At 34.1% G+C, this 23,903-nt stretch overlaps 3 protein-coding genes across 4 annotated transcripts; 2 read left to right on the top strand and 1 right to left on the bottom strand.

Annotated features, from left to right (window-relative positions):
* The first annotated feature begins 5,040 nt into the window (after positions 1–5,040).
* LOC105773364 (MACPF domain-containing protein NSL1) lies at positions 5,041–8,512 on the top strand. Its single transcript, XM_012595162.2, has 7 exons — positions 5,041–5,433; positions 5,955–6,193; positions 6,349–6,535; positions 6,703–6,786; positions 6,859–7,042; positions 7,219–7,385; positions 7,515–8,512. Exons 1-7 carry the CDS (start codon positions 5,164–5,166, stop codon positions 8,205–8,207), a joined length of 1,824 nt encoding a protein of 607 aa, XP_012450616.1. The 5' UTR covers positions 5,041–5,163; the 3' UTR covers positions 8,208–8,512.
* Positions 8,513–10,414: 1,902 nt separating this feature from the next.
* On the top strand, positions 10,415–12,495 carry LOC105773365 (uncharacterized protein At4g28440). The gene is made up of 2 exons (XM_012595164.2): positions 10,415–10,775; positions 12,073–12,495. The coding sequence occupies exons 1-2, from the start codon at positions 10,517–10,519 to the stop codon at positions 12,288–12,290; spliced, it is 477 nt and encodes a 158-aa protein (XP_012450618.1). The 5' UTR covers positions 10,415–10,516; the 3' UTR covers positions 12,291–12,495.
* A 1,331-nt stretch (positions 12,496–13,826) lies between these two features.
* On the bottom strand, positions 13,827–23,206 carry LOC105772803 (hypothetical protein). 2 transcript variants are annotated; one of them, XM_012594257.2, is made up of 19 exons: positions 22,770–23,205; positions 22,241–22,678; positions 21,987–22,066; positions 21,362–21,542; positions 21,132–21,280; positions 20,952–21,041; positions 20,704–20,868; positions 20,377–20,599; positions 18,903–19,003; positions 18,657–18,743; positions 18,417–18,569; positions 18,186–18,341; positions 17,840–18,049; positions 17,050–17,754; positions 16,407–16,967; positions 15,640–16,272; positions 15,446–15,550; positions 14,881–15,129; positions 13,827–14,774 (listed from the first exon to the last, which is right to left on the bottom strand). In XM_012594257.2, exons 1-19 carry the CDS (start codon positions 22,909–22,911, stop codon positions 14,028–14,030), a joined length of 5,175 nt encoding a protein of 1,724 aa, XP_012449711.1. In that variant the 5' UTR covers positions 22,912–23,205; the 3' UTR covers positions 13,827–14,027. The 2 variants fall into 2 exon arrangements, with proteins under 2 accessions (XP_012449711.1, XP_012449710.1); XM_012594256.2 differs by having other exon boundaries at positions 21,144–21,542; positions 22,770–23,206.
* Between the last annotated feature and the right edge of the window lie 697 nt (positions 23,207–23,903).

Raw genomic sequence — 23,903 nt, 5'->3', positions numbered from 1 at the left:
AAAAATAATAGATATAATGATATTTTTAATTTATTTTCATTAAAATTGTTTAAATTATTAGTTATTGCTATGTTATTATTTTATAAAATAATATATTTAAATTGCGATATAAAAAATAAAATAACAATTTTTTTACAATTTTCATGAAATAAAAAATAGGTAAACTGCATCCAAGGTTATTAAATTATTAGTAAGTTTATATTTTGGTCACTAAACTCTAAATTGTAAAATGGTCACTAAACTATTTAAAAGTTTTCATTTAAGTTATTGAGTTGTTAAAATCGCTACTATATGGTCTTTTTTGTTTGCACCACCTGCACCACTCGAAAGCTTTCATTCTCCTTCCCTTCTACAATTCAATTTTTTTCATGAAGTAACTTTTAACGTCATGAATCTACGAATCAAAGTCTAAACAACTTTCTCCTTTGATCTCCGACATTGACCATCAGATAGATTTGGATGTAATGTATGTTCTTCTACTCATTGATGGCTACTAATCCACTGTATCAATCATCGAATCATAGCGTAAAGCCGCTAGCTGAACTTTTTCTAAAATAAAACTTAACTGAATAATTTAATGACTTAAATGCAAACTTCCGAATAGCTTGGTGACTATTTAATAACTTTTTTAAGTTAAATGACTAAAATAGAAAATTAGTAATAGTTTAGTGACCTGGATGTAATTTACTCTAATAAAATAAGTAAATGAAAATTAGAGCGCGTGAGGTCTTGAGAGTGGAATGAGAGTAGGAAGTTTGAACAAATTGTCGGCATAAACTGCTATTTCGGCGCGTGACTTGGATCGATTAATTTGGTTTCTGATATTGAGGTACGAGGGAAAAGGGCTGCATAGGTTAAGCTTGTCTTAGCTTAAATTGCCTTTTGAATCGTTCGCTTCCATCCAACAATCTATCCGGCGATTGTTGCTCACGCGTGTTAATTGGCACTTAATCCTCATAAACCTAGTAAAATCAGGCTCCATTACAAATTTTGATTAATTTTCTAAAATTTTAAATTAAATAATTCAAGTTTTGAGTGAATTGTTGATTGAGTTATAACTCTATTGATATGTGCTTTGTTGCTAATGCAGAAGGACATGAGTTCGAGTGTGTTGAAGTGCATTATCCTTCTATTTATGGGTTGAGGAGGGACTATGGGTAGTTGTATGCATTATGTCAGAAAAGAGCAGCAGATATGATCAGTTTTTATAATGAGATTGTTCAAAAAAAGTTTTCAAGTGATTTTAAATAAATATTTGAGTTAAATAATTCAGTTCAAATTTAAAATATGCAACTCGAATTATGTAAATAACTTGAATAATTCAAATAAAATAAATTTAACAAGGATTTTGTTTTATTACCATAAAAATAAATTTAGCTCTCCAACGTTTAGAAATTATATAAACTTAGATTGTAAATCTAAAAATTTTAGAAAGTTAACCTTCAATATTTACAAAATTTGTTACTTTAGTTGTAATTAAAATCTAAAATGAATCTCAAAATTAACAAATTTGTAAACCTAGAAAATGGTTGGGTTTATAAATTTGCTAATTTTGAGCTTCTTTTTGGGTTTTAATTAGGACTAAAATGACAAATCTTGTAAACATTGAGGTTAAATTTATTAAATTTTTAGATTTAGGATAAAATTAATATAATGCGAAAGCATTGGAGGGCTAAATTTATTATTAAGGCAATAAAACAAAATCCATGTTAGACTTTCATAACAGAAGAATGACTAAAATATTTAATTTCGAAAAGTTGAGTGACTGAAACGAGAAAATTAATAGTTGGGTGACCAAAATAGAACGGAATGAATAGTTGGGTGACTATTCTTGTACTTTTCCCAAACTATTAATACATATATATATATATATATATATATAACTATTTTTATATTATAGATTATAATAAAAGTTAGGCTTAATGGTATAAAAGACCCTCGAACTTTTTCAAAAAATCAATTAAGTCCCTCCAACTTTTTTGCACCCAATTGAGCCCTTCAACTGAGAAAAATAATCAAATAAACCCTTTGACCAACGTTGAATGTTAAAAACTAATGGAACTGATGACGACGTAGTAGTTATGATTAGTTTAATTTGTTTTTAAATTTTATTTTTTCATAGAATTTAGTTATTAAATATTAAATTTATAAATAAAACAATTACCACATTTATTTTTACTTCTTCAATTTCAAAATTCTTTTCAAAATGAAGAACTTTTCTTTTCTAAACCTAACCGCCGCCGCTCCCCATCTTGTTGGTTCTTATTTTAACATTGGAATAAAGCCCTTTCTCCCATTCTTTCTCTTTCCCAAATAATTTTCTTTGATGGTATTAGAAACTTTGTGAATCTAGACCTTGAGTTCAAAACTCAACACACCTTCGTCGTCATCATTGATATCTAATTTTTTTTCTTTGTAAGTTCAATGCCTCGGAAGAATCAGAGGAACTGAGTGGAAAATTTTAATTACCCAACATGGACCAAGTTTGCACTCCTTTACTCGATTAATGGGTGAATGTATCCACTATAGGATTTTCTAATCAAATATGAGTTACAATGAATTTTTACAACTTTTCTTGATTAGTGTTATTGTAGTTTTTTTAGGAAAATGGTTAGATTTGTTTGTCTATTTTTGTTAACTAGTCACTTTCTTGTTGTTTTGGATTTTATACATTTGAAACATTTGCCTTTGGCTTAATCATTTGAGTTTTGTCAAAGGTATGATTTATGGTTTGTTTTTTGCTAAAAAATGACCATGCTAGTGGTTAACTTTAGCGGTGAGGGTGGAAACAGGTTTAGCAATAGTGAATGAGTTGTTTGGGATGACTTTATCTCAGTTTCAAAATATGCTTTTTATAAGACACGCCTGAATTGTGTTGTCATCGTATGAAAGTAAAATAAATAGTTACATTCGAAATAAAAATATATATAACTTAGAAAATTCAATTTTATTTATTAGAGCCTGCTCGGCTCGACCTGAGCCTGAATCTGAAAAATTCAGACCGAAAGAAATCTAAGTTCGAAATGTAGTCAGTACTATATCGAAAAACACATTATTTTTTTATTAGAATTGGTGCGCATTGGTCTTATAAAAAGCTTTATTTCCTCCTCTTTTACAATTCATTTTTTTTTCATAAAATATTTTTGGATGTCAAAAATCTGTATAGCAAAACTCAAGCAGCTTTTCTCTTTGATCTCCGATACTAACCGTCAAATCGGCTTGAATTTAAGGTATGTTCTTTTACTCGTCGATTGGTACTGATTCACTATACCGATCATTAAATCATCACTTGAAACTCGTTGGAGGAACTTAAAAAAAAAAAAAAACCCTTAACAACCTTGCACACTCAAAATTTGAGTCGAAAATTGACTTGAAATTCAAAATCAAATTTATTGATAACTTTGAAAGAAAATAACAATCTTTGGGTATTTCTTAAATACAAAGAAAAAATATATTTTGATTGCTCTCTTTGGTTTGAATTTGATCCAAGAGCTATTTGGCTTGATTTTGGATGGATGTGGATTGCTTCAAGTGTCGTGACAACTTGCTCTTGAAACGGATTTGGACATCCTTTCTTCAATTGAAACGAATTGAAAGGTAACTTTCTTCATAAATGACTTTTGACTTCTTCTCCATGGTTGAGTTGGATTGGAATACGACTTTTCTTCTGAACTAATGTGGCATTCTTCATAATTTCTTCAAGATATTCGGTTTCTTATGAGAATATAACTGCCCCATTTGATCCAATTATTACACATATATGATTTCATCATTTTTACCATGATAATTTTGGTTTTGACCCACTGTAATCTTAACTTGACATGTGGCTCTTTCTAATTGGTTCGAAAAATTCGTTGTTTACAAGCTTAATGACTCAAATAAAAACTTTTGAATAGTTCGGTTATTTAAATGAAAATTTTCGAATAGTTCAGTGTTCAAATTATATATATATTTAATTAAGTGGCCAAAACGAAAGTTTACCTACAATTTAGTGACTAATGATGTAATTTACCCTTTGATTCAATAAAAGTTGATATTTAAAAATAAAGTTTTAACTAATTTATTGTTAATAAACAAATAATTTCATTCATTATAAGACGATCATTCAGTTATAAGTATTATAATTAAACATCAATTTTGATAATGATATTAATAAAAAGTTGACCATTTTACCTATAATTCATGAGAGCAATAATTCTCTCGTTATTTTTTGTCATTGATTCATTAATCCGGTCAATTTAATTAAAATTTATTAAAATTCATAAAAATGTATAGAAAATCGTTCAATTAATTTGTATCAATTCACGAATTAACTGACTTAATTTCTTATTTCAATTATATTCCAATCAATTTATTATCCAACTGATTCAACAAATTTATCAACTGATTCAACTGACCCACCTGAATTCAAAATGGTATTGCTTCTATTTTAAAGCAACCTTTCATATATATATATATATATATATATATATATATATATATAATATCTTTTAAATAACTATTAATAAATAAATAAATAAAATGGGAAAAAACGTTACAACTTACAAACGATTCTCTTGTTTTCTACTCGGACACGATTAATTGAAAACGCTATCGGAAGCATCATTGAGCCGAATGGAAAATACCCATTTTTTTTAATATATATAAATATTTCGGGTATTATTATTTTTATATTTAAAATATTTTATAAAATTTAAAACATAAAACAATTAATTAAATTTATTTTTATTTAATTGAAAAATAATATATTAATTATAAACATTTTCTAAAATATTCTAAAATATTCTAAACTCTGAAAAAAAATAAAATGATGTCCAAAAATTTAAAAACGTTTGCGTATATTCTTAAGCAAATAGAAATTAAAAAAAAGAAACTATTCAGTACGTCGCCACGTGTCGTAAAAGTAAGCATTTTCAGAGAGTCGCCAGCCGCCTTTTGGTCCTTTCGTTTACATTAGCTGACGTCTGAAGTCAAACGTCAAGAGTTTACTTTTTGAGGTAAATATATTATTATTATTTTTAATAAAAAATAATTAATCGACCCGAAGGCCACTTCAATGGGTAGTCGTCTCCTTCATCAGCTATGGACTAAAAAACCTCAAAATCCAAACTCAGTTTCATTAAACCTTTCAAGCAATTCTAGACATCGTCGATTCCGATATCCATGGCTGGAAACTTCCATCAAATGGATCCTCAATCGGCGGCGGAAAAGGCCGTTTCGGTTATCGGGTATGGGTACGATTTATGTAATGATTTAAGGTTATCGGCTTGTAAACCTGGTCCTTCCGGGTCTAGATTGATTGAACTTGACTCAGTGGTGAGTCGGGAACTGGTTTTTCCGGGTGGGGTTGCTGTTAAAAACGTGCCCAATTCGATTAAATGCGATAAGGGCGAGCGTACTAGGTTTCGTTCCGATGTTCTTTCGTTCAATCAGGTAATTTTTTTTTGTTCATTTTTTTTTTCAATTCTTTTATATATTTGAATTATTTAGTTATGGGAATTTCTGCAAATTTAATAATGATTCAAATTTTTTAATGAAATTTATACAATTTGCTACTGCATATAATGTAGAGTGACAAAGAAAAGCTTCTTTTTTACTGTTTTATAATGAATTTTAGAAAAAATTGATTCGTTCTTGTGAAACAGCATTCAATTGAGCTGTTATGTATATGTATATGGATATGGATATGGATATGGATATACGTATACATATATGTATATATGCCTATGTGTCTATGTGTATGTGTATATGCATGTACATACATATACATATATGTATATGTATATGTATATTTTTCTCATTTCTACTTTTGCTGTTTATTATGCATCTTTGTTCTTTCGAAGTTGTTCTGGAAATAATTGAGGCCGGAGTTCGAGTGTTTTCTTTAGTCTTTGCTTGACGGAATTTTCCGTTTCTCCGAATTTAACTTCTTGTTGGTTTCATTACGTGCTTAGATGTCGGAAAAGTTCAACCAAGATCTCTCATTATCCGGCAAGATACCTTCGGGTTTATTCAATGCCATGTTTGAGTTCAAGGGTTGCTGGCAAAAGGATGCCAGTTCTACAAAATGTCTTGCTTTCGACGGTTGGTTCATAACGCTGTACAATGTCGAGCTCGACAGAGCTCACATAACTTTGTCTGAGCGTGTAAAACAAGATGTGCCCGAGACATGGGACCCTACTGCCATTGCCGAGTAAGTACTTTTTTTTTTACGGATGTTGGGATCGTTTTTGCGTAAAAGACTTGCTTGGACTCGAAGTTTCGTATTTTGTAATGAATTGCAGTCCTCTTTTTTCGGATTATAACACCTGCAAAACAATCCCTGTTTTGTTCGTTTTTTTTTCTCAGGTTCATTGAAAAACACGGTACTCACATTATCGTTGGGGTTAAAATGGGAGGTAAAGATGTTATACACATAAAGCAATCAAACAATTCGAATCTCCACCCGAATGAAGTACAGAAAACTTTAAAGCAATTAGCTGATGAGAGGTTCTCAGAAAATGAAGAAGCTCCCGTATTCTCGGAAAAACCAAAGGTATAAATGATGCATGCGTATTATCTGTTCTATTTTCGCACTCTATGGTAGTTAGACGAATTTCTGGGGAATGTTCACTTTGCACCTAATATATATGGAGTTTATGAAAAACCGTCGCCCATGAGGCTCGGGGAATAATGACAGTCCAACTTTATTTATTGCTTCAGGAAGAACCTTATATGCCGTGGGACCTTCAAGGCATGCCCGCTGCATCGATTAGGCCTCCCGTCGTTACTCGATCAAAGAATAATGTAAGTTTCTCGGTTACATGTACCGATTAAGAAATTCGGTAATGGTGATGACTCTTACATTTAACTTTGTAGGCTATTGTGAATGTTTATATTCGGAGGGGAGGTGTCGATTATGGTCAAAGTCATAGTCAATGGCTTTCAACTATATCGCAGTCGCCCAATGTCATATCGATGAAATTCGTGCCTATTACTTCCCTACTGGGTGGTTCTCGAGGCAACGGATTTTTAAGCCATGCGGTGAATTTATACCTAAGATGTGAGTTTGCATAAATTTTTATACTTTCCGTTTTAAATTTTCCGACTGATAAAGAAAGTCGAATCTTTGAATGACTTAGTTCTATAAACCGAAAAAATTTCCCCATTGCTTGGATCATAGTGAGCTCATTCACATGTTTATACTTGATAAAATGTCGATGTACTATTACCGTGCAGATAAACCACCGATAGAGGAACTTCGTGAATTTCTTGAGTTTCAAGTACCCCGACAATGGGCTCCCGTATATGGCGATCTGCCTCTCGGTCTCAAGCGAAGAAAACAAGCATTGCCGTCGCTTCAGTTCACTTTTATGGGGCCTAAGCTTTATGTTAATACCGTTCCGGTATCGCATTGCACCACGATTTAACATTTTAGTTCATTACGATTGCTTGCTGCTTAAGTCAAAGTTTTATATTCACGGTTTTATTAAAGTCCCACATTTCCGACTTGTTCTCGAATCTGTCATTTACAGGTTGATACCGGAAACCGACCTGTGACGGGGATACGTTTATACTTGGAAGGTAAGAAGAACGACCATCTAGCAATCCATCTTCAGCATCTTTCGACTCTTCCTACAATCCTTCAGCTCTCGGATGACCACAATTACGAGCCTAACGACGAGCCACTTGGACGCGGGTACTTCGAGCCAGTCAAGTGGAGCATATTCTCGCATGTATACACTGCACCTATACAATACAATGGAAGCCACTTTGATGATACCGCTGCCATCGTAACCAAGGCTTGGTTTGAGGTAAAGTCTGTTGGGATGAGGAAAGTTCTATTCCTGAGGCTCGGGTTCTCCATGGTCAGTTTCTCTAAGATACGTCGATCCGAATGGGACGGACCCTCGACATTGTCACGGAAATCAGGAGTTTTCTCAATGTTGATCAGCACTAGGTTTAGTTCCGGACTGACTCAACCGGAGAAACCAACCAAAGTGGATTTAAATTCGGCTGTTTTCCCCGGAGGTCCACCTTTACCTCCAAAAGAACCGAAATTGATCAGCTTCGTTGACACGAACGAGACGGTAAGGGGTCCAGAGGACTTACCAGGATATTGGGTGGTTACCGGAGCTAAACTTTGTGTAGAAGGTGGCAAAATCTCAATCAAAGCCAAGTATTCATTGTTAACAATATTGTCTGAAGATAGTATGATGTTAATGTGAGAGAAACCATAAAAGTACTACGGAAACACTTGGACTAAAAGTCAGATTGTATTTTGCTCCCTTTACTTAAAAAATGGACAATTAGTCCTTGTACAAGGATCAGTTTGCTCTTTAATTTAACGTGTAGAGATTAATTTACCTATTTTTTAAGTAGAGGGGGTAAAATGCAATCCGACTCTTATTACAAGGGCCTCCATGATACTTTTACCAAGAGAAACCATATAATTCATATGCATTATTTGTGCCATTGTAAAAATATTACCATTTGCTTCATTTATTCCAAATTATAAGGTCATTCTTGTCAATTGTGTTTTATACAGAGTTAGTGAATTGAAAAGGTTGGGCCGGGTTCGAGTTCAAGTCAGGTCTGGATTATTCGAGTTTTAAAGTTTTCAAGTAATTTTAATTCGTGTGAGATCCAGGTTTGAGTTGTTATGAGTTTGTTTCATTTGGGTTTTCATGTTTTGGTCACTATAGATTTAAGATGTTTCGGGTTCAAGTTATTGGGTATTGTTGATTTTTTTTTAATAAAATCGAATTGTATCAATTTTGAAGTTGCATTAATTTGATCGGATTCTTGGGTTTGAACCAGAATCGGCAAATTTATGGTGAGTTTAGATGTGCGGTGCGTTTACTTGCGGTTAGTGTAAAAACAGCGGTGGCGGTGAAATTAGATACTGTAGGGATACTGTAGCGTGAGACAAAAAGTAAACTAAACGCACCGCACCGCACCCAATCGCCCATCCAAACCCACCATTAGTTTTATTTAAACTTAAATATAAGGCGTCAATAAAAATTGGCCTTCTAATTTTATTATTTTTCTCATTTAGGCACTTACAAATTATTTTTTTTGTCAAAAATGGTGTCTTAACTATCAATTTGTTTCATTTTACCCTAATTCACAATATCAACCAATAAGAACTTATCATTTGGCACATTATTATCAAATGTTGTTACTTTTTTGGTAAAATGAGGTGGAATTGATAGTTTTTGTACCGTTTTCTAAAAAACAAAACTTTCGATATCTAAGTGAGAAAAAAAAGTATAATTTGAGGGTCAGTTAAGTCATTTTGTCGATGTTATCTTAAATATGACATGAAATATATCTAAAATAGATAAATCAATTTGTGAAGACGTGTATGTTTGTTATGAGGACAACTTGAATCTAACACCCAAGCTACTCATGTGATAAGTACATATGTATTTACAATTTAATCTACATATTTTAAATATACTTCATGTTAGATTTGAATTTATATTTATTGTATAAATATCCACGACTAGAACATAAGTATCTTATTGATGAGATACTATTGAAGATTAAATTAGAACTTTTTTTTTTCAAAATTTGGGGACTATTTAGTATAAAAAACGACACTGATTTTTAAGGACACATTAGTCTTTGAACTTTTTTTTGTCCACATTAACCTCGAAACTTGGAAGCTTTTCACGATTTGGTCTCTGAATTTAGATTTTGTTAACAAATGATAATATGGCAGATTCTCTGAGTGCTATGTCATTATACCTTAATGCAATATAACTTCATGGATCAAATTGAAAAAAAAATTGTCAAATTCTAGGATTAATGTGGACAAAAATATTCAAGGACCAAATTAAAAAAAATTACAAGTGCAAGACTAAATGTTGCCTTTATACCTTTCATTTTTTTGAGAGAAAAATAACCCAAAGTTACTAAACTATTAGCAAATTTACGTTTTGGTCACTCAACTTCAAAAAGTTACAAAATCATCATCTAACTATTCAAAAGTTTTCATTTAAATTATTGGGTTGTTAAAATCGCTATGGTATAGTGTTCTTTGTTTGCACCGCCTGTACCAATTGAAAGCTCTCAATCCCCTTCTCTTCTACAGTTCAAAAAATTTATATCATGAAATAACTTTGAACGTTATAAATACGTGAAAATGTGGATAACTTTCTTCTTCGATTTCCAACATTGACTGTTATCGAATTGAATCTAAAGTACATTATTTTACTCATCAATGGATATTGATTGTCAAATCGTCTGTTTGAAGCTTACTAGTCAGAGCTTTTAAAAAAAAACCTAATAACCTAGTGACTTTAAAAACTTCCGAATAGTCTAGTGATTATTTTGTAACATTTTTAAGTTAAGTGACCAAAAAGTAAACTTACTAACTAGCTTGGTCTAATTTACAAAATAAGAAACGCTTCGATTGCTGTTCTAGGGCTTTCCCATTTCTCAATTCTCCCTCAAATCTCTATAATATATACACACGCATACATAGTGTTAAAAACTATAGAAAAGGAAGAGCTTTACACCATTGAAATCAATGGCGACAGTACAGCAGCAACAACAAGAACAAGAACAACAGATCAAATCAACGGAGAAGAGAAAACCAGTGTTTGTGAAAGTGGACCATTTAAAGCCAGGTAGCAAAGGCCATACCTTAATCGCTAAGGTCTTATCTTCAAACATGGTCCTTCAAAAAGGTCGAGCCGCTTCTCAACATCTCCGTCAAACCCGAATTGCAGAATGCCTTATCGGTGATGAAACCGGCACTGTCCTCTTCACTGCTCGTAATGATCAAGGTCCATTTTTTTAAAACCCAATTTTTTTTATTTTTATTTTTTGCTTTTTATCTTAAGAATTTTTACGATTTACCAAAATGGGCATGTAAAAATTTTGATATTTTCTTTGGGTTTTTTTAAAAAGTTTTGGGGATTGTTTTAAGGATGAAATTAAGTGCCATTTTTTATGATAGTGTGGATTTTATATGATGAAGGATCTTAGGTTTTTTTAGCTGTGATTAAGGGTTATTTTTGTATTGTGATTACAACTTTATGATTTCACTTATCTGATCTTAATTCTTCTCAAAAAGGGTAAAGCTTGGATCTTTAATTTGGGTTTTCTTTTTTCATTTTTGGCTTGTTTTAAAGATGGAAATTCAGTGCAATTTTTGATGATTTTTTATAACTTTTTTGTTTTTGTTACTTGTTAGTGCAAGTGTGAATTTGGGTGCGGTGGTAAGGCACATTGAGTTTCGAACATAGTTCCATAATCTCCGAACATGAACCCTGAAACGGAAATGAACAGTACCAAATAAATCTTTGTTTCTTTGTTTTTGTTAGTGCGAGTGTGAAATTTGGTTTCAGTGTTAAGTCGCATTGTACTTAAAAAGAGTGATAGAGCATAGGTTCGACAATCCCCGAATATGTACTGTAAAACTGCTATTACGATACCAAAAAATTGACTTGTTATTGGATGATGCATTTTGTTTCATCCTTGACACTAAAAGCTGTGATCTTTCATTTTGGTTTTTTATTTTTGGCTTGTTTTAAAGATGAAATCTATTGCAATTTTTTATGAGTTTTATGATATTTTTGTTTTCGTTAGTGCAAGTATGAATTTGGGTGCAGTGGTAAAGCACATTGCATAAATTCGAGCCTTGGAGACTGACATTATTTGGAGGGGCAGTCACAAGCCCCGAACATGAACCCTGCAACAAAAAAATGTATTTGTGATTGAATGATACATTTTATTGATGCTAAAAGCTTTGTTCTTTCAATTTTTGGCTTGTTTAAAAGGTGAAATCCATTGCCATTTTTGATGATTTTCATGTGATCTTTGTTTTTTTTTTTGTTGAATTTGATATAATCAAAGAAAGGATCTTACTTTTTATCTTGTCAATTAGGAGTTATTTAGTATTCTGATAGTTGTTTGATTACATGAATTGAGTTCCTTATTGTGATTAATGTATTGTGATTGAATTGATTTACCATTGTTTGAGTTTCTTTTCTTTTGTTTAAAACCTGTTTCGGGTTTTCAATTTTGTTTATTATCAAGAGAAAGGCGCTCGAATCTGATCATGTTTGAATTATTTTGCAGTTGAGTTGATGAAGCCAGGTAATACCGTAATTCTTCGTAATGCAAAGATAGATATGTTTAAAGGTTCAATGAGGCTAGCTGTCGACAAATGGGGTCGTATTGAGGTCACCGAACCTGCTAACTTCGTCGTTAAAGACGACAACAATCTCTCCCTTGTCGAGTACGAGTTGGTTAACGTTGTTGACGAAGTAGAGGCTGGTATGAACACCAATGACTAGATCCCAAACGAGTTGTTACGAAGTTGGCCTAATGATTCTTTTTTCACATAATGTCGGTACGGAAAACAAGGTTTTCATTGCGAAAAAGTGTCGGGTTTCGGTATACAAATCTTGCTTTGATTTGCTAGTCTTTATGCCATTGTATGTATGAAGAATACTATTTCTCTTATCTTGTGGTTAAATTGCATAGTTTTCAATTCGTATATGTCCATACCTTAGTGTTTTATATCGGCGGCGAAACGGATTAGCGATTATGATCAGTACTCCCAAGATCATTGCTTTGGATACGTCGTATACATCGAGATGTTCTCGGTTTATGGTAATTATCCCGTGATGCGAAGTTCGGTTTAGTTTCGGGAATAGGTATTTGTTTTACATATTTGTATTGGACATCCATGCAAAAGGCCGTTCGTGTTGGATTGCCGAAGTGTTCATATTTGAATGATTGGGGCAACTCTCTCTAAGTGGTCATGTAGTGTTAACATCAGTCAGGACCAGTATTTGCATGAACATTTTCCGAACGTACTTTGGCCCCCTTTGAGACACTAGTGGGGAAGGTTCCATTGCTCGAAAAAGGTGTCGGAGTTTTTTTTAGGCATAATTGATAAATTTAACTCTCAATGTTTAAATTTTTTTTCACTTTGGTCATTTCTTTTAGTTAAATTTGGTCCTTATAACTTTTTAAAAAAGAGTCAAATTGTATTTTTTAATGGAAATAATGACTAAAACATTAATTTTTAACTTGCATAGTATTCCATGTGCACGTATCTTACATAACGTAACTTGCAATTTTGGCCCTTCCAAAGAGTTATTTATTCAATTTAGACCTTTTAACACAATTATTTTTAAAATCTTTTCAACTATAATAGATTAATTTTTCGGATTTCTATATCATGATGCTAAGTTGGATCTTATATATATATTAAATATTAAGTTTCAAAAGTGCATATAAAATTGATAAATTAAATAGGGTTATACAAGATTATCATCTGTTACTATATACAGAAATAATTACACCGAAAATTTTATTATTCAGTTGTAGATACTTTGTTCGAAATCTGAAATCGAGAGGAGATATTTTTCCACTGATGAAGCTCATTCTTTTTTATCAAGTCACTGGTTCTCGATATTTTTCTTGGCCGTTTCATCTTTAATATGTCTATACTTATTTCGAATTGCACATAAATCATATTCATTCCACAATATTAAAAGCAGAAAAAAAAAAGTATAAGAAATAATTTAATGAACCCTACCAATCAAAATGCTGATTGAGTCTTGACTCAATTGGCATGAGTTATGTCCTCAATGTAAGAGAATGTGAGCTCGAGTATGCTGAATATGGGTTGAAACCAAGACTAGTTGACTACTAATATAATTTACCCTATTAAAAATAGAAAAATCGATAATTCAAGTCGAATATTACTAAGGTTGAATTCAAATCGAACTATCAATAGTGTCTAATTTACGTATTAGTGGAACAATCTAATTACAAACCCTAAAGTTCCATTTAATTGTTAAGTTTGATATCATTCAAGATGGAAAAATATGAATCACTAAAACTTTATTTAATAAAATTTCTGTTATACAAACAATTTTAAAAGGTTTCCCGAAAGGAATGCCCTTACATTAGCAACCCTTTAGTAACCAAATTGCATTTAACATCTGCATTAGGGTTCAGTCACCTTTCAAGCTGCAATTTTCCTTAAAAAAAACCATGATGCAGCTCATGCAAACAGTTTAATCACTATAATCTTCGGAATCTGCCGAGTCTGACCCATCATCGTTTCTAGTTTCATTCGGGACATCATCTGATGCATCACTCATCTCCAAATCGCCTTCGGATTCTTCTTCTACCATCTGTTCAAAGCCATTATCATCTTCATAAGCATCGTCATCTTCATAACTAGCTTCGATCGGTTCTCGATTCCACCCATTAGAGGCACCGTTAAGGTCTAGCTCCCAGTTTCCTTGTTCATATCCTTCGCCTTGCCCATTGTCATCTGATTCTTCTTCTGTACTGTTACTATCGGGGGGATTTACTGTTTCCACCATCCCGAATCTTTCAGTCCTCCATTCTTCATCCAAGTCTCGTAAGGATACTGTATTGGACTTAGGTTTAACCATATCACCCATCTGAGTTACAATTGTACTATTAGCAACTCTCCTTTCAGCTCTCTTTCTAACTGTTCGGCGGCCACGTCCAGAACTCTGACCGGTTCTTTGGCTCTGTTGTTTGAGGTGGAAACTTAAATTATTGTTTTCTCTAGCACTTTGCTTGCCAATATCAGATTTGGAACCAGATGCTTTCCTCTGCCACTTTCTACCAGATCCTTGTTCACGAGCGCCTCTTCCCCGTTTATAGCTGCTGCGTTTACTGTTACTGAGGTCAGCAAAGTTTTCTTCTTTCATAGGCCCATCTTGGTCTAGTTCTTTTAATTCAAGCTCTTTATTCTTGATGAAAAGAGTGGTTCTTGAAGGAAGCTTCTGCATATTAGACAAAAACGATTAGCTCACATTTGATAGACCACATTAAAATGTATCTACATATTACAGACTCGAAGAGTGGAGAAAGGAATCGAGAACCACTCACTATATATGATGCTCTAGCTTCCCTGTTCTCTGGAGGTTCAACTTTCTCCTGCTTTACATACATGATGGATGAATCAAGCTCCAAAAGCCTTAAAGCTACAGCTGGAGTGATTTGGGGTATCCATGGAAGCACTGAATCAGTAGAAGAATCATTCTCTGACTGAAAACTAGAACCCAATAACTCCCTCGTTGTCTCAAAGTTGGAAGATAAATAATCTCGCTTTATGGCACTCTCAAGCTGTGTCAACAGCTGCAACACCAACATGACATTCGAGTGAGACCAACATCAAAATTGCATAAAACAAGAGGAAGGAGCAAATGCTATTAATGTCTAAATGCTCGAATTAGGATCCAAAGTTCGCAAAATGTATCGTTTGAGAATGCAATCAAATGGCAGTCTTTAATCTATTAGCAATAACCACTAACTTCTTTATCAACTTCGTTTAATGGCTGAAGCAAAAAAATGTTAAGATCCCAATTTGATCACAGTAATAGGCTAAATCCTCAAATGAAAACCTTAATTAAATGAATCATTTTTGGGATTTGGGCCCTATTTCAAAGAAAACCTTTAGCAGTTCATTTGCAGAAGAAGAAGCATTAAGCTTCCTGCCCCACATCTTTCGTTGGCCCTCTGTCCACATTGAATCAAGGGCTTCTGGGGGAATAGATACCTGCAAAGGGAAAAGTTTGAGACAAAAACATAGAATTTGAATTCCATTTTATATAGGAAATTTGAAAGTGAGCTGTTGTTTTAACTCACCTCAACTAGAGCACAAAAGGACTTTAGTAAGTTGATTCCCATGGGGAGAGAAGAATCAAGAGTATGTTTGTCCTTGTTGTCTAGCTTCCTGTTTTCTTTGCACAGAATCTCATGTTCATAGAAACTAAAATTATTGTTAAAGGCTCGAAACGTCTGGTGGCAGTAACTACAATGCACATCCTCCGGCATATGAGAGCCAAGGCATGTATCACAAACAGCCAATAGCTGTGTACTTCTCTTCTTTTCATATTTCATGGCACATAAAGTCGAGGAATTGCAACATTCGTTCCACATCCACCTCTGGAAATCTTGATACCTTTTCATGGCTGACTTTCTCTCATTTTCATTTGTCCCAAGCTGAATTTTGAAAGCAGGTAATGTCTCCAATGCATCAGAATTCAACCCACAGATCCCACTACGAGGACTGTCATAACTGCCAGTAAAATCAGGACTGGAATCTATTTCAGAAACTTCATTTTCAGAGGAGCTTCCACTTTGGCCCATAGCTCTGGCAGAGTGCAAGTTCCTACGCACGTTTTCTTTGAAGGACGATTCAATCTTTTGCAACATTATCCGTAAATGGGATTCCCTGATTCCTCGTACATCCAAAGATGCCAAGAGAGCATCAAAGGCCTACAAAGAAATTGATTAAATACATTATTAAAAATTACCAGATGTAAGATATAAAAGTTATATTCATTTGTTTGATTAGTATAGCAAATCATTCCCACATATATCAAAGAGTTTCTCTAACGAGTGTAGCATACCTCTTCAGAATCAATCAGCCTCCAATTTCCGTCATGTAGTTCAACAAATATCCGGCCAGAACAAGGATCATTTTTAGAAGCAGAAGCAACAAACTGCCAGTATCTATTACGTCTACGATCTTGGCCAAGAGGTAAAGACCTGTATACATACATCTCTTCTGCTCTGTGGGCTATGTATGATTTCAACTGTGAGCGTGATCTTTTTGAAGCATATCCATGCTGCTGAGCAGAGAAGTTATCTGGACCCATGGAGGCATCTTGAAGTACCAATGCCCTTTCAGCAGGATAACTATTGAGGTCATTCTGAACATTTTGTGAACATAGCAAGGGTTTTTGGTCTTCTGGAATGCTTGGAGATGCCTCATCAATTTTATTATCAGCAACAGGAAATGGACTTCGGCTGCCTTCCACGGCAGAATTAGGCAGTTGAGCTTCAGTCTTGATTCCCATGACAGGTGGAAAATCCATTTTAATTATACACTCTTCCTTCAGACGACTTTTGTCCAGCTGAGCCTCAGCCCACATTTGCTTTTTAAGAGCATTTGCTGCTTCCAGACGGTCCTGCAAATTCATAAATCGAAATTACAAAGAAGAAAATGATAAGGAACAGAACAATCAGACAAAACTGTAGCTAAAGATCTACCTCAAGCACAGCACGAATAGAGTTCCCTTCATTTGCAATACCAATTAAGGCAACAAGGGCATTAAGGCGCTCCTCAACACTAAGATGAGAATATTCGCCTTCTGAAAGACCCTGAATCCACGACTCACCAGATTTGCTTTCATCGATTTCAATATTCTGTTGATCAGGATTGCCTGTTCCATTTTCCTCACCGGCAACATGTTGTCCTGTATTACTTGGATCATTGTCAACCTTCACAGTATTTGAAGGGAAAGATGGAAAATCCTTGTCAAATTCAGCTGGAACATCCAAGTCATCATCAGCTGAAGCAAGGACTTTTTTACTTCCTAAACAAGTATTTACTTCATCCTTAGGGTAGTCAGCATCTTTGTTTGCATTTGAAGGAGTAGCTATATCATCAACTTCGGGATCCTCATCAACATCACATTCAGAGTCTTCATCTCTTTCAACATCATCTCTTTCCACCTCATCTCTTTCAACTTCATCAGCATCTTCTGCACCTAAAAATCCATTCTCAAATTGCCGAATCTTTTTCCTTGCTGTTGCTAGTATGGCCTCTGCATCAGCAGGATCTTTCCTATAGGCAGGTCGTACACAATAAGTTGAAGGAGCTATTCTTTCAAAAAGCTTTGCATCCCTTGTCAAAGCAACTGAAATAGAAGCCTCTGGCGTCTTGCTTGTTGTAAGGTCCCGAAGTCCAGATTTCTTATAGGAAACATATAAATTAAGAAAAGGCATGAAAAACATACAAATTAATTTGACACCTAATAGGAACACAACCCAAACTCACCTGAATCTTATCTGCAAGTTCTAGAACTGTTAATCCTTTGCTTCCCTCCAGTGAAAGAACATGAAAAGCTGCAAATTTGACAGTACCAGGTGTCAAACGATGCCTCGATCTTCTAGGAAGTAACAGACCTTTCTCTCGCATCAATGCAAATGCATTCTCAGCTGCTGAACCATTGCGTAGAGTAGAAACAACATCTGTACAACCTTTACCCTGCAGATACAGATAAAATAAATAAACATACATGCACACGCGCGCGCGCGCACACACACTCTAAATAACTGTTATAGGAGAAAGAAGATGGTCATCATTATGCAGAAAGAGAGGACTGCAATAAAGTTACAACAACCTCATCATTATCACCAGTATAGGTCCACGTTGCATTTTGCTTCTTCAACTGAGGTCCAAAACCAGCAGAGATTGCTAATTGCCGGAAAATTTCAGGCCATGTCAGTGGATTCAAGTGATGCTGCCAATTCCGGATGTCAAAACCCCAGGAATATGCCTGGCAAACACCAAATGAAAAATGGTTTAGCAGCAATGAAAATAAGTAACATGAAAAACCTATAATACCACTTACCCCTTCAACAATCTGAAGGTGTCCACCTTCAGGGTTGGCAGCACAGTACTGATTCATTCCTAATCCAGTTGCTGGTGTTCTTGCAACATCTTCAATATCTTTTATTATTGATCTCAAAAGAGCAACATGAATCTCACCCAACAACCTTGAATCCTGATGTCAAATTTGTAAGAATATCACATATAGGAAGCTGAACAAAAAATGAAAATTAGAAAACAAGGCATTCCAATAGATACTCACATAGTCATGAAAAGCTTGGACAAACTCGTCAAGAGTAAAAGGCCATAGTCTGAGAATATCAGCAAAAGTAATCAAAAATCTCCACGCCTGATAAAGGATACCGTGTTATTAGTCCTTTTACCTTTAGAAATAAAAGTGGCTATATTTATAATTTTACCTTAAATCATTTAGGAAACAAACTCAAAGATATAAAGATCACTAGATGTGTAACTTATAGCAGAAGAAAAACCGGCAAGTATGTTATACCATGAGAAGATTCCCAACATTCTCCTCTGAATCAATCCATGGTTGAATGTCAAATGGTCTTTTCAATTGCACCGACTTGGGGGGGAACACGCTTAAAGAATCTAAAATGGAAATATTCGGGTTATTATCAGCTAAAAGGTGCCAAGGATCAAAATATACAGCGAAAGAACACAACCCATCAAGAAATGGAAAATCAAAGAATTATTTTTTTTTTAAAAAAGAAGAAAAAACAGTAAGAGAAACCTATCACAATCTTTCTGCAAATCCAAGTGATTGAAATATGATAAGTACACCTAGGGTGAGCAAAATCCGACTTGATTTGAAAAATCAATTAAATTTTCAAATTTCAATTGAAATGGTTCAAGTTGTTCGAGACAACTCAAATAAATAGTTAGAGTTAAAAAGTTTAGCTCGGATTTGAAACGTACAATCAAGTTATTCAAATTACTTGAGTAATTCAAGTAAATTAACTATAATTCTACCCTACCTCTTGTGCACAATTTTGATCGAGTCAACAATTGAAAGGTGGTCCGATCAAGCACATTTTTTCCAATTGCTAGAAGACTCGTAAATGTTCATTTTGAATGGTCAGATTAGTAATCTATCTCGTAAAGCTTTTTTTATCTATAGTCTAAATAGATGTTCTATATTTTTTGTGAAATTTCTGCAACTTTCTCAAGTCTCATGGTTTAAACCTTTTTATTAAAGGATTTTCCACTTAAAATTGTGTCTCTCCTGTTATTGATGATTTCTGATTCTTAAGTGGACTTCAATTGTGTAAAATTTTATAGGACTTCCTATATCATGTTAAATATAATTGAATATTTATTTTAACTCGAATGATTTGTTCAACTTGACTTGAATTTCATTTCGTTCGACTTGATTCAATAAAATTTCAATTCAAGTTCAGTTGACAAAATAAAACTCATCAACTCGACTAACTCGAAACTTTTTCACTTGATTTGACTCAACTCAATCAAATACTCAACCCTATGTACACCTAGCATCATATCCCTCCTAAATGTGAAATTATTCTAATTGTTCTTTACAGGGAACATAGAATTGCTCCAACCAACCACATTGCGACATTCATTATATTAGTGCCATCCAGTATTTTCATTCAATCGGTGCTGTTGAGGGCTAAAAAGAAAAAAAAAAAAAGAAAAAGCTTAATAAAATCTGACAACATATTAATTTCTATTGAGAAGTAACATCAGAATTTAAGGGATTTTTCTGCTATCCAAAAATGCTTACCAATCAAAGTACAAATACGCAAATGCAATTCAAGTGAGATTTACCATAGAATGGGCAAAAATAAATCTCACAACAAACTGAAAATATATTATTTTCAACTGTGGAGCAAGTAACATCAGAATTTAATGAGTTTTTATCTCTAATCCAAAAAGCTCACCAAGCAAAGTCAAATTAAATAAATACAAGAAAAATGCAATTCAAGACTTCAAGTGATATTTACCTCTAAATGATTCAAGATTTTGCAAGGTATCGTGATCAAGATGGATAATTGAGTGCATTCCCTTCCTAGCAGCAGCCAACTCCATGAGTTCTAATTGTTCATCTTCAAGAAGATCCATGGACTCTTTAGCAATTTTCCGTGCAGTTGCCTTTTCCCTAGCAACTCTACGTCTCTCCTCCTCTCTCTCTCTGCGAAGCTCCTCCTTTTGTCTTTTTTTCTCAGCCTATAAGGTAAACCCAAAAATAAAAGAAATGACTAGAAGGGAGAGAAAGAAAATATTCATCACTTATGATTTAGGTCAAGACATCATTTGCAAAATATTCTTACTCTTAAGTATTCTTTCTGCAAAAACTTTTGTCTTCTTTCCATTTCACGTTTCTGCTCTCGTTGTGTTCTCTCTTCTTCCCGCTGCTTCTCACGCATCAACCTCTCTTCTTCCTTCCTTCTTTCACGTTCATGCCTTTCCATTTCTTTCCTCATCCTCTCTTCACTCTGAGAAAAACAATTATATAATAAGAGTGACAAAGAATTCTGAGCAAAATTCATGGTCAGTAAAAAATTATAAATCAGAAAACCTTTCGCCTTTTATGCTCTAATTTCTCAAGCTCTTTACGAATCCTGTTCTCATGTGCCTCAACTTCCCTTGCAATTCTATTTTCATCACTCTACAAGGAAAAAACAATGATAAAAGAAACAGATGATATACAGAATTACAATCAAGGAGGAAAATAGATAATGTATATAACAGATTTTACCAAGCTAGACACCTTGCGTTTCCTATCGATCCGTGGTTCAGCATCATTATTCAAGGTTTGCTCAGCAGACAGCATATATGAATCTTCAGATCCCAACACTGGATTGCAAATAGTCGGAGCATTTCTCCCGTTCGTAAATGATTCCCTTTCTGCAAAAGAATCATCAGCCACATGAGATGATGAAGGAATTATTCCTTGCTGAGGTAACACAAGAGCTCGAGATCCTTGACCTTGAATGCCATGAATCCTGGACAATGGTTCCTCTCCATGCACAAATGATGTAGCTCTACCCCTTGAACCACTGACCGGGGATTCATGAAAATGAGACTGAATAACAAGTCCATATGCATCAGATCTAATACTTGAATGCTCTGGAAGAAACTGATACTCATGAAAAGCCCTTGCAGCAGCCTGAGATTATTAGTTTATACGATATCAATAAGTTAACCCATCTAAGTTGGTAAAATAACTTACAGAACAAGAACAAATAAGCATTTTACATATTAAACAAACATAACTTCAAGCTGAAAAAAATATCAAAGATAAAACAGCATATCAATCCAAACAACCTAGACCGCAAAAACAACAACAAAGAGCCAACACAAGAGAGAAGCTACATTATGGAACCGGTTAACCTGTCCAAAAGAAACATGGGTGATGAAGAGAAAACTAGCTTTCCGAAAACAAAAAGTTCCGCAATATATATTGGTGCCAAATTAGAATTTGAACCATTTGGAAAACGTATGGAAAATTCACCCTACCACGGACAAATCGACACAACTACATTACAGTATAAAGTATTCTACTTTCTACATATACTGGCAGTTAAAAGTAAATAGCGTTTGAGAAACCAACTTTGCTTGACCGGCCATCATGTCGCTCATATACTTTGCTCTCGTAAGGATGTCCAGTCCTATTATGTGGTTCAGGAATTGCTGTTTACAAAAGGGGGAAAAAACACAAATTAAACTAAAATTCATGCATTTCCACTTACAAAGCCTACTACATAAACTACACTGAACAAACTATCAAGAAATAACACACTGAGACTTGCAACATAAATGTAGTCAAAATTCAACAAAAATAAATATTATAGAGCTTAGGTATACCTCCGAAAGCATCGGGAGGCAATGGATCGAACTCAATGCCGAGCATAGGTCCATCATCTCGCAATGGCTCCCCCAACTGTGCCTCCACACAAGCAATTGCTCGGAGCTCCATTATTGACTGCTGTGACTCATAATACCTCCTAACTGTCGGCGCATCCTCCATCATTCCCCGAGAAGAGCTTCCCCCCAACTTCCTTGTGTCCATATACGGACTGGACCCCGAACCTGACCCCGATCCATAATCCGGACCTGGCACGGCCCGCAACTCATCGACCGGAGATTCCGGTGGTAAAGCAGCACCTTTTCGCTGTTTTTTCGTAGGATTATCCTTCTTTTCTTTCAATCTCCGGTGACAAAACCACATCTGTAACTGCCGATCCGATAATCCCAATTTCTCCGATAATTCCGCTCGCGTCGCTTCCGATGGATAAGTCTCCACTAACAAAAAGTAACACAAAACAAAAATCACCATAAATTTAAAAAAAAAAAGTTAAAATTTAAAAAGATAGAGAGATTGAACACAACATACGAGCATAAGCTTTCTCCAGAGCTTCGAGTTGAAACGGAGTCTTCATCTGTCGTTTAGGCTTAGCGTTACCTTCATTGGAACTACTGATGTTCTTATTCGGATTGCTGATCTGATTATTCTCACCTTCTGAACCAGCCTCCATTGAAGCAGATCCAAAAAAAATTTTCAAAGGAGCATAAAATTTTAGGGTTTCAACAAAATAAGCTTTTCTTTATCCCTTTTTTTTCTCTCCTTTATTCCTTTTCTCTCTCAAAAAAAACACACCACGAAATATAATAAAAAGTGAAATTATGAACAATACAATTACAACAACAGCAGTATTTCTCGAGGCCAATTACAATTTCAAATTCCATAATAAAATTTCCCTTTTTTTTCCTTTTTTCGGTACGAATAATTAATCTTTATTTTTCTTTTTCTTTTTGTTTCTTTATTGAATTTGATTTTTTTAGTGCCTCAAATGTCCAAACAATGTGTTAAAAGAGAACAAAATTATTTTATTTTATTTTACGATTTTGAAATAAAAAAGTATTTTTTTATTTTTTACTTTTTTAATGTTTAATGTATAATTTATGGTGTACTATATACATATCTAACATTGAATATATAAATAAATGAACTTCAACTTATTTTATTATGCTTTGAATAAACACAGTAACCAAACTAGTGCTGCTATCTTGAATGTGATTTAAAAGCACTCTGCAATAGGAACTATGGATCCAATCTGTTCTTCATTTGATGCTTAATCGTGGGTGTTCTTCAGATTCTTGTGTTTATGGGATTTTTTTCTGGGTTTTGGAGAGTTCGAAAGATTACTGATCGCACACGAGTAGTTCGAAGAAATGACAACGAGAGATTGCTCTTCTTCTGTTGTTTACAGATTCATCCCTTAATACAAATATAAATGAGGCTATGGGATTTGCTTGATGAGATTGTTCTTCTTCAGAAGCCATGGGATTGTTTCGGTTAAGGGGTTGTATCACTGATCGCACATGAATTGTTCGAAGAAACGACGATAAGAGATTGTTCTTCTTCTAATGTTTACATATTCATACTTTGATGCATGGCTTATGCCAGTCAAGAAAAAATGAAGCTATGGGATTGTTTGATGAGATGAAAAAAGCACTGGTGTTGAGC

Source organism: Gossypium raimondii, chromosome 6, assembly GCF_025698545.1.
Source record: "Gossypium raimondii isolate GPD5lz chromosome 6, ASM2569854v1, whole genome shotgun sequence".
Lineage (NCBI taxonomy): Eukaryota > Viridiplantae > Streptophyta > Magnoliopsida > Malvales > Malvaceae > Gossypium > Gossypium raimondii.
The sequence above is the reverse complement of the archived record's forward strand: the minus strand, read 5'-3'. Positions and strand labels throughout refer to the sequence as shown.

Excerpts from the sequence above, each read along its gene's own strand:
- LOC105773364 (XM_012595162.2), top strand. The coding sequence starts at position 5,164 with ATGGCTGGAAACTTCCATCAAATGGATCCTCAATCGGCGGCGGAAAAG. Across the intron at positions 6,194-6,348 it reads GACCCTACTGCCATTGCCGA|GTTCATTGAAAAACACGGTA; the intron begins GTAAGTACTTTT and ends TTTTTTTCTCAG. Across the intron at positions 6,536-6,702 it reads TATTCTCGGAAAAACCAAAG|GAAGAACCTTATATGCCGTG; the intron begins GTATAAATGATG and ends TTATTGCTTCAG.
- LOC105773365 (XM_012595164.2), top strand. The coding sequence starts at position 10,517 with ATGGCGACAGTACAGCAGCAACAACAAGAACAAGAACAACAGATCAAA. Across the intron at positions 10,776-12,072 it reads CACTGCTCGTAATGATCAAG|TTGAGTTGATGAAGCCAGGT; the intron begins GTCCATTTTTTT and ends ATTATTTTGCAG.
- LOC105772803 (XM_012594256.2), bottom strand. The coding sequence starts at position 22,911 with ATGGAGGCTGGTTCAGAAGGTGAGAATAATCAGATCAGCAATCCGAAT. Across the intron at positions 22,679-22,769 it reads TCTGGAGAAAGCTTATGCTC|TGGAGACTTATCCATCGGAA; the intron begins GTATGTTGTGTT and ends ACTTTTTGTTAG. Across the intron at positions 19,004-20,376 it reads AAATCTTGAATCATTTAGAG|ATTCTTTAAGCGTGTTCCCC; the intron begins GTAAATATCACT and ends TTTCCATTTTAG.